The sequence below is a fragment of the Phyllostomus hastatus genome, unplaced genomic scaffold (assembly GCF_019186645.2).
Source record: "Phyllostomus hastatus isolate PE091 unplaced genomic scaffold, TTU_PhHast_1.1 phas_scaffold_78, whole genome shotgun sequence".
In the NCBI taxonomy this organism is placed as follows: Eukaryota; Metazoa; Chordata; class Mammalia; order Chiroptera; family Phyllostomidae; genus Phyllostomus; species Phyllostomus hastatus.
The window spans coordinates 115,726,647-115,739,104 of NW_025334041.1; the positions used below are offsets into that span (position 1 = coordinate 115,726,647).

Sequence of the window (12,458 nt, forward strand, 5' to 3'; positions counted from 1 at the left end):
GTCGAGGGAGGGACAGAGGAAACATCAGCACTGTATTTTAATTATGTTCTAAATTCAAACCCGTAAAGGTACCCAACCCCAAAATTTACCACCACCCAGCCTACCATATGCCCCTTTCTTAACTAATTTCACTGGTACTATTTGATAACATCTTAAAATAACGAGACAATTAAAACATAAGCCAGGCTTTCCCGTTACCTGTGCCATCAGCTTCTGATTATTAGGGTGGCATGAAATGCACTGCAGGAAGAATGCAACAGTTGCATTCTCAATTGCCGTCCTCTGTTGAGTAGTCAGTCCTGATGTGGTAGCAGAAGAGAGAGAAGCTGATCTTGCACTGGTCTGTTGTGCACCTAAATTATGTCCTCCAGATGTGGACCCAGAGTGACACAGTAAGAACAGAAGTGCTGTCCACAGTGGATTGACCTCAGGCCCACCGAGCCAGTCTTTCATAATGTGGCTATTGCCCACTTCCGTTAGAAACCTAAGAACAGGAGCCACCAGGTCTGCTGTGATAGGCATCTTATTGCATTGTTGTGGAACATGATGCCGCCTGAGTTTGTCCTGGGAAGCATCTATTGACTGAGCAATGCTTTCTGAGTAAGAAATGTGGCTAAAGCAGAAACTAGCCAGACTCCTCACAAGAAGAGAAGGCAAACCTGAGTCCAATAATTGTTTGATAGCTTCTGGAGACTGAGAAGAAGATGCAAGGGTAGCCAAATGTGATTCAGTTAGTGCAAGGGGTGCTTGTGCATTTTTAGAGTCATCAGTTAAAGATGAACTAAGATCTTGCTTTTTGCTATCATCTGTCATAGACAGTCTGTGGTGACACTGCATTGGAGGAGGCGTGATTCCCATCCAGCCCATCAGCAAAGAAAAGTAACTTGGGTGTACATGGCACATTGAGCAAAGTAGACTGTCAACAGCTTTCTTCAAAACCATATTGCAGGGAAGAGACATGGACCAATTAAAAAGTAACCTACAGGAATAAAAGATACCATATTAACAATGTGTGTATGGATGTAGATGTAGATAGATATATCTATTTTTAGAAAGACTACACTGTTCTAAATACTTCTATAAGAGAAAAATCTATCTACTCTGATGAAAATTATAGCATTTATTTGACACAAATACTATTATATCAGGAATACCACTTTGATTCATTATTTAAGTATTTAGATAAACTAGAAGTTCCATTACATGTCTAAAATGAGTACAGAAAACCAAGAGACCTATATTAAAATGCTTCCACCATTCTGTGTGACCATAAAAATTCATGTAAAGAAACAATAAAAAATAGCCCTGGCTGGAATAGTTCATTGGACTGAGTGCTGGCCTTCAAACCAAAACGTCACCAGTTTGATTCCCAGTCAGGACACATGCCTGAGTTATGGGCCAGGTCCCCTGCTGGAGGCATGTGAGAGGCAACCTACTGATGTATCCCTCACACATTGCTGTTTCTCTCCCTCCCTCCCTTCCCCTCTCTCTAGAAGTAAATAAATCTTTAAAAAAAAAAAACACACAATAAGAAATAACAAGGAATTGTTTAGTTTGAATTTGACATGATTGTTAGCTTAAACACGTTTGCAAATCAAAAACTATTACTGAGTTTTGCTAGTAAGTCACAGATTATACCAACTGGTGGGGCAAATACGACAATGACTGACCGGGGGACAAAAGGCCAAGCTTGTATAAGTCATGGAGCACTTCAGAAATAAGGATAACATTCTGCTACAGACTTAATGAGTTATCAGGCAGTATATTCAACAAAGCCTTAGCTGGTATGATGAAGAAATATGGGAAGTGAAAACTACTTATCAAAAGAACAATTGTTAACAGGCATCAAAAAAGTATAAAAACAACTAATTGTATAAACCAGCTGAAGTAGCAAGTCTTTCAAAATTTCTAGCTGTACTCTTTATCTGTAGTTACAGATTAAAGATAAAAGAATCTGATCGGTAAATTACCAAATAGGGTAACCACTACGAACTCTACTTTATAGCATATACATTAAACATTCCAATTCAAGGTTATAAAAATAGGCAATGACACTAGTATTACTTAAAACATGGAGATTAAATAGATTTTTATAACACCTTCATTTCAAAATTGCACCTGAATATATTTAACTACTGCTTTCAAAGTATTATTTTTATCTCAACAAGCATATGAAATGCTGTTTCAAGTGAAAACCAAAGCAATCTAGTCCTGGGGGTTGGGAGTATAAAGAATTTCACAAGCCATACTTACTCAAAGAGCTCCCGGTCTAGCAGTGCTGGTAAATCATACTCTACAAGCAGCTCATAGCTATGCCACAGAATTGCGGCCACACAGTGCAGGTGAGAAGGAGATGGCATGAGAAGACCATACTCTATTGCTGAGGACTTAGGGAACGTGTTGCTCACCAGGCCACTCCTCTTCATAGCAGCCACTCGTGCAGAATCACTGACCCATTTTAACAAGGCCTGAATTCTTAAAAGAAGAAAATGAATTCAAATGACTAATTATGTCACAACTGAAATTTAATATGGATAAGCATCACCATTAAATATGAGAAATGTATTTATGAGAATAACATAGTAATTATTCTCGATAATTTTAATCTAAGAGAAAAGGAATTATATACGCAACAAGGATATAGTTCAAGTTTTCCAAAAGCCTTACCAATCTTAACCAATGAAAACATTTGAGGTAACAACTATAAACATATTTGTTACCTCATTTGTAACAATATATATATAAATCTAGAATTACAGGATATATAACTTAACAAACTCACCTTCTCTTTGAAATTTTCTTTCATCTTATGACAAAAGACAATCTACAGCAATAATCTGGAGCTAATTCTTCACTGTGCAGTTATCACATGGAATACAGCGTGTCCCCTGGTCCCCATCTACTCACCCTCCTTTGCTCTGATGACAGAATGCTGCCCCAACAAATGTACTTTTTCAAGTGTCACCCTACCCTCAATCCCTTGGAGGTGGGGCCCACTAACTGAGAGCAAAAGAATTTTAAAAGCAATAGTGCTCTGAAGTTTAAGAAACAGGTAAAGATTCACTGCTAAATTCTTAAAACACTATTTGTTTTTGTTTGCTTTTAAATTTCAATTTAATTTTTTTTTAAATCTTCACCTAAGGACATGCTCATTGATTCTAGAGAGAGGAAGGGAGGGAGAGAGATAGAAAGAGAAACATCAATGTGAGAACACCAATGAGTTATTCTATATATGCCTCACCCGGGGACCAAACCCCCAACCCAGGCATGTGCCCTGATCAGGAATCGAACCTACGACCTCTTGGTCTACAGAACGATACTCCAACCAACTGAACGACACTGGCCAGTGCTCATATTTCTATTTTAAACCACCAGATTCTTTGCTTCTGGGTAAAAGAAATAGGGGTAGGAAGGTGTATGTAAAAATTTATGTTTCATGCTGACAAAACATCTAGAAATTGTATAAAAAACAGTCTTAACCTTCATGAAATGATCCAAGGAGAAAGTATGACAAATACTTTCACTACAAGTGATTGCATGTATGTGTAACCTTAATATAAAAATGAGCACTGGCTGGTGTGGCTCAGTGGATTGAATACCTGCCTGCGAATCAAAAGGTCACCCTTTGGATTCCCAGTCAGGTAACATGAGTGGGTTGCAGGCCAGGTATCCAGTAGGGGGCAACACCACCCACTGAAGTTTCTCCCTCCCTTCCCCTCTTTCTAAAAATAAATAAATAAAAATAAAAATAAAAATGAGATCATTATATACCTGTCTTTTGTTCCAGGATCCTGAGTTGTCCCAAGCTGGTAAAGAATATCTATAGTAGAGTCAGAAGAGAGCCCATTCAGTCTTCCGAAAAGTAAAGGGCTATTCAAATCTTGCAATAAATAACCAAAATGGGATGAGAAGATTAGCACAATTTAATTTTAAATTTTTCATTAAAAATAACTCTCCTATAAATTCCAACAACAACAAAAAACAAACTCCAAAAATGATGAAGCCATGAATGGAAGTTAATTTCAAAAACAGACTTTATCACAAAGCACATAGTTCAACCGGCATTGCTCTGCAAACATGTAAAAATTAAAATATCAAAGTTAACGGTCACCTGTAGGATCACTGCCGGATGCTGCACAATTTCTCAGCAGAATGTCTATGAGCTTCAGGCCAATTCGAGTGGACTGCAGGCCTATCTTTACAAGCACGACCTCAATGTTGGGCGAATGCATTCCACAGTACGGGGACATCAATAAGGCAGCACAAGTTTGTAGCAGATTAGCAGTAGGTGCAGCTGCACTTGCCATCATTCCCTCCAAATCACTTATGTGAGTAAGGCAATGATGCAATAACCGTAACCATCCAATACTGAAATACACAACACAAAGGAGCTCAAATGATAAATTCACAGAGCTCAAGTTTTTTCAGAAGTAAAACGAAACTCAAAAAGATCAGCACACGTGTTGTGTTTCATAAACAACACAAATCTAGAATACTGCGATTGTCAATAAAGAATTAAATAAACAAAATGTTTCTCCTATGACACAATACATAAAAATACATGCTAATACGCCCTGGCTGGCGTAGCTCAGTGGACTGAGCATGGGCTGCGAACCAAAGCATCACAGGTTCGATTCCCAGTCAGGGTACATGCCTGGGTTGCAGGCCATGACCCCCAGCAACTGCACATTGATGTTTCTCTCTCTCTCTCTCCCCCCCTCCCTTCCCTCTCTAAAAATAAATAAATAAAATCTTAAAAAAACAAAACAAAACATGCTAACAGTATTTTGGAACTATGTGCTTGCTTTTTTTTAATTAGTCAAGAAATGGTTTTACATATGCAAACATATTTATATGTATAAATACAAACTGTATAGGATCATAGACTTGCAAAAATGTAAAGTCTTAGTAGTTTGGGAATAAAAAAAGTCCTAAATATTTATTATTAGGCTAAGCTTTCAATAAAATCAGACTATAAAATTTTCAGCAAGCAAAATCTACCAGAAAAATGTAAATTAAATAATATATTCAAGTCCTTGTGTGTATGGTTAGTTTACATGGTTCAAATATAACCCTTCTGTTGACTGACATTCAAAAATTACCATATAAGACTAGCTCCCTGGTTTATATGGTTCAGATATACTCCTGGTGACAGGCATTTGGATATTCTTATATTACACTGCAATCAAAGAAATGGTACCCACATCCACATATACCATACTACAGATCATCTCAAGGATTAAATACACATAAATATCAATTTTAACCAGACTCAGGGTTCTGCTTTTAGAGAATTATCTCTATTATACTTAATCAAAGCATGCTATTATATAGATACCTACAGAACAAAGAACTTCCTAAAGCCTAAAAAAGAAACCACAGAATAATTTCACAGGAAGCTTTCTTTAAGAATGAGAAATAAACATACCTTGTTTTAGATACCTGATCTTCAGACGGAAGAAAGGGATTATTAACTGTTGCTGAAGAAGTGGTACCAAAAGCAGTGAGGCCCAGTAACTTAATCTGTGAAAGGCCTAATGTGCTGGCATCTCGTGGACGATGGAGTCTAAGGCAGACAGCAGAGGCTACTTCAGCTTTTACAAGCTGGATTTTGATGTAGGTGAGACCACTTGTGACAACCGGCGTGGACAAAGGCAGCATATTTACTCCATCGGCACTTACTTCAACAGACACTGAGGACGGACAGGCTGTAGGAAGAGAAACATTTAAAAAATCAAACCATTACTAAAGAAAACATAAGTCAGCCTTTACACATTAGTGGAAATCTCAGTAAAAGAGCAGCTTATAGTTATATTCATTATGAGCTTGTGTCAAAAGAAAGTTTATACCCAAATCATACTTTGTCACTGACTCTCACCATAATTGATTTTGGAACCATTTTCTAACATACAATATGAAATCCACAATGTAGTAAAAGTTGTATTTTAAAAATTTTACCATTCACTTAAAAAAGGAACTAAAGATATGCAACCCACATGTACTTGACTCTGCAAGAAAGAAGTCAGTCAAACAGACAATTACTCTGTTACTTCTATTTTTCCGAGAATTATCAACCAACAATATGGGACATCAGATTAATATGTTCACTGTTGTAAACAATTTAGGGAGAATGGAAGTTTTAAAAACTACTTTTCTACCAACTTATTTCAACACTACCATATGGCAATGATTTTAAACAGAGCTGAGTTTAGAAATTCTTGCACCTCTCATCTTTTTTTTCCCTTTCAAAATTTAGCCAAACAATCCTGAGAGGATTTTTTGTCTATTTATTTGTTTGTTTGTTTGCTTTAAAAATCTCCTTCTAAAATTGAAGGAATCCAATGAAGTAACAACTGGCAGCTGTTATGGGAAAAGAATTTTTTTCCAACATGGAAGTCCATATAGTAAATTTATCTACAACTACAACAAACTTTGACCTTTGGTTTTAATCACAACTGTAAAATTAGAAAGTAACTTTCGCTGTATGCCAATTACACACCAGGTTTACACAGAGAACTAGACAAGTCCCATCAATCTTTATATTTAATCTCTGTAACCTTCTGAGGGGAGTACTGCCCACGTCTCACCCAAGCTGACAGAGACAGAGATGAAGTAACCTGAACCCCCACACGAACAAACGGCACGTTTTACAGTCCAGTCTGTGTGCACTTCTACACCCTATATCATCTCTCCTGGAACACAACGTATCTTCAATTTCTGCTCCAACCCAGTACCAAAATGAAAATGTTTTATTTACCACGTATAGTAGGGAATACCTAATTTACTGATTTTATGTAATGAACTGAGCTCTCCTTTGTAACATCCTTCCTACCTCAATTCCCATGTGCAAATTCAATCTATACTTCAAAGCCACCATTTACATGAACTGCTCTTTCTCCTTCCAAATAAAAGCAATTTCTTCCTCATCTTAGATCAACCCCTATATACTGACTTATGTTTTACCATGTAACATAGTTATATTTTGACCTGCTAAAACCCTGTGGATTAGTATGTTTTCCTTCCTCTTTATTCATTACACGTTTCTATCTAAAAAGTGTGGATTCCACAACTATATTAGGGTATAATAATAGTCTCATCTTGCAAATATGTGGAAAATTTATTCTCTAAAACATGCCAGGGATCTACAAAAACTCCCATAGCTCTTCATATAATTATCAAGTAGTGTCAGTCAATGAACATAAATGTGATCATTTCAATTCTATGCAAGTTGTTATATTTATACTGAAAAAATTTGGTAACCATCACATATACAAACTAGTACTTCATACTCTTTTAGGAATACTTGAAAGATTCCCATTCCTCTTAGTGTATTACTTGTTTTCTAAAAATTCTTTGACTTATTTACCTTGTAGTTTTAACAAAATATTCAATGAAAAAGCACCAAATGAATAATATTCAAACAATTAAAAAATTCACACCAAAATGTTCAAAATATTACACTCATATTATTACCCTCAAAACATTACAATTTAAAAGTTCTTTACAGGTTTAGTTATTTTACAAAGGGGTGTGGACACACATAAATCTCTGTTAACTTCAAAATACAACACTAGTACTAAGGGTCACGCTAGAAAAACTGAGACTGCTATCTGCAGGTGTGTACACTAACTCATTTGACTTAATAAATTTGGGGGATGAGGAATGAAAAAACAGTATTAACTAGAATATATTTGTACTCCATTAAACATTAAATTTGAAGAGAATAAACATGTCAGTTCATTTCATGGGAATGATTTGGTGGTAATGTTGAATAGTATACTAATAACTTCAAAATTAAGAAATCTGGAAATCATGTCTAAGTGTTTCACCATTTGCTAAACATATTTCTCATTTTTAAAAGTTCCTTTATAGTAATTTACTTCCATGATGCTTCTTTACAAAAAATACTACTGACTTGCAAGAGAGGCCAGGTGAGGCTGGATGTGTATCTCTTTGAGAAGCACTGCTGCAGGGAGGTGAATGGTGAGGTCGCACCAAGCCTCCTCCGGGAGGAAGATGTAGGACCACGCAGCAGAGCGAGCTCTTCTATGCGGGGGCGTGGCCTGCAAAAGCACCTCGGCTGGTTGGGCAGTAGGACTGCTGGATGTGATCGTACCTAGAACAGACATTTTAAATAGAAACTCACAAAGGAAACCCAATAAAGCATCAACAACTATTCAAATTATAATAATTACACTAGAAAAAGTTTAAATGTGAACATTCGATACAACGAATGTACTTACTAACTTAGCATGATTTGTCACAATATTCATGTAACATCACGACGGCCAGTCAACTGGCAGATGACAAGTTCGTTTTTAATTGTTGCCTAGTTTATTTATACTCACATCAATGGAAACTAAAGCAATAACAAATCTAGCACAACAATCCTCAAGTAATTTAAGTGGAAAAAAAAAGTCCAATATAGTCTTCAACTTGAAAATAATCTCTTTTATTCTATGTTGGCAATGCTCATGAATCATAGGAAAAATATAAAAGAAACTTTATAGACCAGAAAAAGGAGTAAACAGCTTCTTAAAAAGAAAACACCACTCAAAGTAAGAAGGAACAGGATTTTTAACATTTACAGTGAAAACTGACATATCTGCTATTTAGTTTCCTAAATTGTGTCTTTATTTAAACCCAAAATGAAACCAACTATTACTGTTAAAGAACTACTAAAAATTTCCTTCTCACCAGTAGATGTTTTAAAAAACCACTATCTTTAAAATCAAGTGTTTTAAATTAAGAGTAATATTGTAACATGATCTTCAGTAACTATTTTTGTTTCATTCCAGTTGATAAACTACTTAAAGTCATACCAGTAAGATTTAATAATTCTTTCCTTACCCAGAGGTGCAAAGTTATGAATTCCTTCTGCATTGTCAGGCTCAGAAGCAAGTATTCTTGTTTTCAAAGTGCTGTCAACAGCTTTACTTGGACCAGAGTCAAGAAATTTCATAATAGTTGACACCATACTTCTTGCAGTGTTTACAATAGCTCTTGTACTAGTAACCATATTGTTGCAAATAAGCTGAACACCACCTAAATTTACAAAGAAATACTAAATGAAAATTACCTTAAGATAGATGGCTTGACATCTAGTCAACTTTCATAGAAGACTATACCAAAATGAGGATATAACATACTATCAAATGATGACACGTAAAGACAATTTTGGAACTTTATCTCACCCATATCATGGAATGCTTTCAAGGCATCACTAGTGTCCAATACTCTCAAAATGAACCACAATAATGGTTCAGATAACTGGCAAGTAGCAAGAGACCCCTAAAACAAAGACAACAACCAAAAAAAAAAAAAAAAACCACACATGTATATTGTAATTTTAAAACAGTGGTTATTATTACAGTGAATTAGGACAACTAAACTTCTTACTGAACGTAACATTTTTTCTAGTTTACTGTAAAATGACAGCCTTAATCAGTCACTAAATGTAAAATCTGTGCTAAAACACCTAACAACTCTTACCTGAATCAAAAGGGAAGTAAACTAGAATTCGGAGCATACTTTTAAACATCTGTCTTTATCTACTATTATGACCTTTACCGTCAGTGAATGTGCATTCATTTCCTACCCCCACTGGACACTAACTTCATTTAAAAATTAATCCTCCCCAAATAAGCCTGTATCTTTCGATGAAGAACTATATATGGAATAAATATTTAAGAAAATGATAATTATATACTGACACAAAAAGTTCCTTTAAAATTGTGTTTTAAAATCTGCATTTGAAAGACCAAAAGTTAAAATCACACTGGTTCCTAAAATTTCATTTTATAAAAAGGAAATATAAAAAGCAGTAATATTCTAACATTTTTTCTTTTGAAATTACCCTAATCTGTTTTAACTGAAAGGAAACTAAGCAACATAAGCTTGAAAAAAATACTCATTATATTTTGATATGTAATATCCATAGACAACATTTCAATATTCAACTATGACATTTTCAGAGGAAAGGGAAAAACTTCTCGGGACAATGAGAACAATCTAAGACTATGTTAAGTGTTTTATTTTTGTATCTCTCTGGTCATCTCTGACAATTATCACTTCAAAGAAACTTTACTCTCCAACCTCTAGTAATTTATAGTTTTCACCTGCTCATGTTGTCCATTTTCCCATATGTAACGTGAATACTCTATTCATCTCGGTCCTATCAATAATTCTCTCCTTCCACTGCTAGAAATGACTTAAAGTACTACAACTGCTGCTGGACTACACTTACCTGTCGGCCCATATATCCACAGGCCATGTAGGTTAAAATTGGCTGTAGCATCATGTGGACTGTAGAAGCTTTTTTACTAAGAGTTGTCAGTATGGTAAATAATCCATCCCCAACTGATATGGCATCTAACCCACCATGAAAGTTTTCATGTTTGGTGAGATGTAATCCACTTGCTCCTAGTTTAAATAAAAAGATTATATATTTTTTAAAAAGCAAATCCTTAAAAAGCAAAATAAAAAAAAAAGATATGATTGTTTCCCTTACACAAAGAAATACCAAGAAGCAAAAATATTTCAGGAATGGATTTTGTCACAATTTACAAAAGTTCAATTATTTCAGAAAATTAACACAATATATTAGCTTTCAAGGAGGTAGAAAACTTAAGCAACAATATATAAACTTTACATTGATATAGTTGTATGTGTCATAAAAACTATTACACTTTGAATGAAATTTTCTATTTCACTTTTTAAGAATGTAATTAAATCTTATTGGTTCCCTAATACAAAATTTAATGTGAAATTCTTCATCTTTATAATGTTATGAATTTGTAGCTATAAATTATAGTACCAGCTGTATGGTATCTTTAATTTCATTGATGTTATTTTGTTAGTAGTTTCCAGTTTTTAAAAAAAGTTTCTTTCATTTTTCAATATTTCAGTTTATTGATTTAAGCCACTCTATAAAAGTTTCCCTAATAAAAATTAGTCATGCTAAGAAGTTTACAATAAAGCAACTCTACAGTATAAAGTAAAAAAGAAAGGGAATTTATATATCGCTAAAGAAGAGATATGGCACCAGAAACAAGTATAAGATTAACATTCTCTGTACGTACCAATTATCATCGCCATGGCACTACTATTACAGAGGCCCAGAGCAGACAAAATCTGGCTCATGATCTGCTGGTTGGCTAACACTAAGTCAGCGACATACGCAGGTGATCCTTGAATGCTACTACTGCTTCCGTTACCATCTTTGCCTCCTGAGACTTTTTCTTCATCTGAAACACTGTCTGTCGTATTGGTGGTCACAGACACTCTTGCACTGTATTCCCTATTGCCCGAAAGAGGAAGCTGCACTAAAATGTTAACCAGTTTTAACAGATCAAACATGAGTTGATCTCTTGTCATTTCTCCGCAAACTGCTTTTGCATCACCTGGACGAATGAGGTTGGCAAAGAGTCCCCCAAAGCATGCTCGCGCACCCACTGAGCTGTCTGATCCACTTCGAGACACTACTTTGTCAGAGCAAGTGATGTAGTGGTGCACTAAAAAGGTGACAGACTCTATCACAGCAGAAATAGTACTAACTGAAACGACTTCAAAATTCTGCTCCAGAGTGAATTCTAAGAGTTTTACTTGGGCATCAAGAGGTCCTTGACCTGTCTGGAAGGCACCCCTGCAGAAAAAAAAGAGATATAATTAAAAATTAATCCATTTTAAAAACGTGGGGAAAAGTACACAAAATAATAAATCTACATAGTAATTCAACTATTGGTATTCACTATTTCATTTTGTAGCAATTGGTTTCCATGCCTTCCTGAGTCTTTGTTTTTGCCTCTATTTTACACAAAATCAAAAGTGACTTCCCTTCCAAATAGAAAACTAAAGCACAAGTATATCAGAGAGATGACTCTGAAGCTACAGACTAAATATTTAAATATCACAAGGTACTCCTTATCACGAAATGAGCTGTTATGTGGCCCTAGCCAGGTAACTCTGTTGGTTAGGGTGTTGTTCCAATATGCCAAGGTTGTAGGTTCAATCCCTGGTCAGGGCACATAAGAATCAACCAATAAGCCCTGGCTGATGTAAGACCTCAGGCTTCAAACCAAAGGGTAGCTAGTTCAATTCCCAGGCAGGGCACATGCCTGGGTTGCAAGTCAGGTCCCCAGTGGGGGCCACGTGAGAGGTAACCGCACACTGATGTTTCTCTCCCTCCTTCTCCCTCTTTCTAAAAATAAATAAATAAAATCTAAAAAAAAAAAGAATCAACCAATCAATGAATGCATAAATAAGTGGAATGACAAACTAATTTTTTTCTCTCTAATCAATGTGTATGTTTTTAATGAGCTGTTATGTTACATCCTAAAATGTTATTTTAAACATTCCCTACTGATTGTGATTTCAATAATTAAAATCCAATCAAATAATTCTTAAGCATCAAATTTAAATGCTCTTAACTTCTGCTTATGCCTAAAATCATCACCTCC

At 35.4% G+C, this 12,458-nt stretch overlaps 1 protein-coding gene across 8 annotated transcripts in view; it reads right to left on the minus strand.

Annotated features, from left to right (window-relative positions):
* BIRC6 (baculoviral IAP repeat containing 6) overlaps nt 1-12,458 on the minus strand; it is a 199,318-nt gene that overhangs the window by 63,750 nt on the left and 123,110 nt on the right. For 7 of the 8 annotated variants that reach the window (XM_045827786.1, XM_045827785.1, XM_045827789.1 and 4 more), the window contains exons 46-55: nt 11,082-11,644; nt 10,247-10,422; nt 9,195-9,291; nt 8,851-9,045; nt 7,916-8,116; nt 5,429-5,708; nt 4,112-4,368; nt 3,772-3,880; nt 2,254-2,475; nt 199-979 (exon numbers count right to left, since the gene is read on the minus strand). In XM_045827786.1, the coding sequence (XP_045683742.1) occupies nt 199-979; nt 2,254-2,475; nt 3,772-3,880; nt 4,112-4,368; nt 5,429-5,708; nt 7,916-8,116; nt 8,851-9,045; nt 9,195-9,291; nt 10,247-10,422; nt 11,082-11,644 (2,881 nt within the window). The remainder of the gene's footprint in view (nt 1-198; nt 980-2,253; nt 2,476-3,771; nt 3,881-4,111; nt 4,369-5,428; nt 5,709-7,915; nt 8,117-8,850; nt 9,046-9,194; nt 9,292-10,246; nt 10,423-11,081; nt 11,645-12,458) is intronic. The other variant, XM_045827787.1, reaches the window with a different exon arrangement.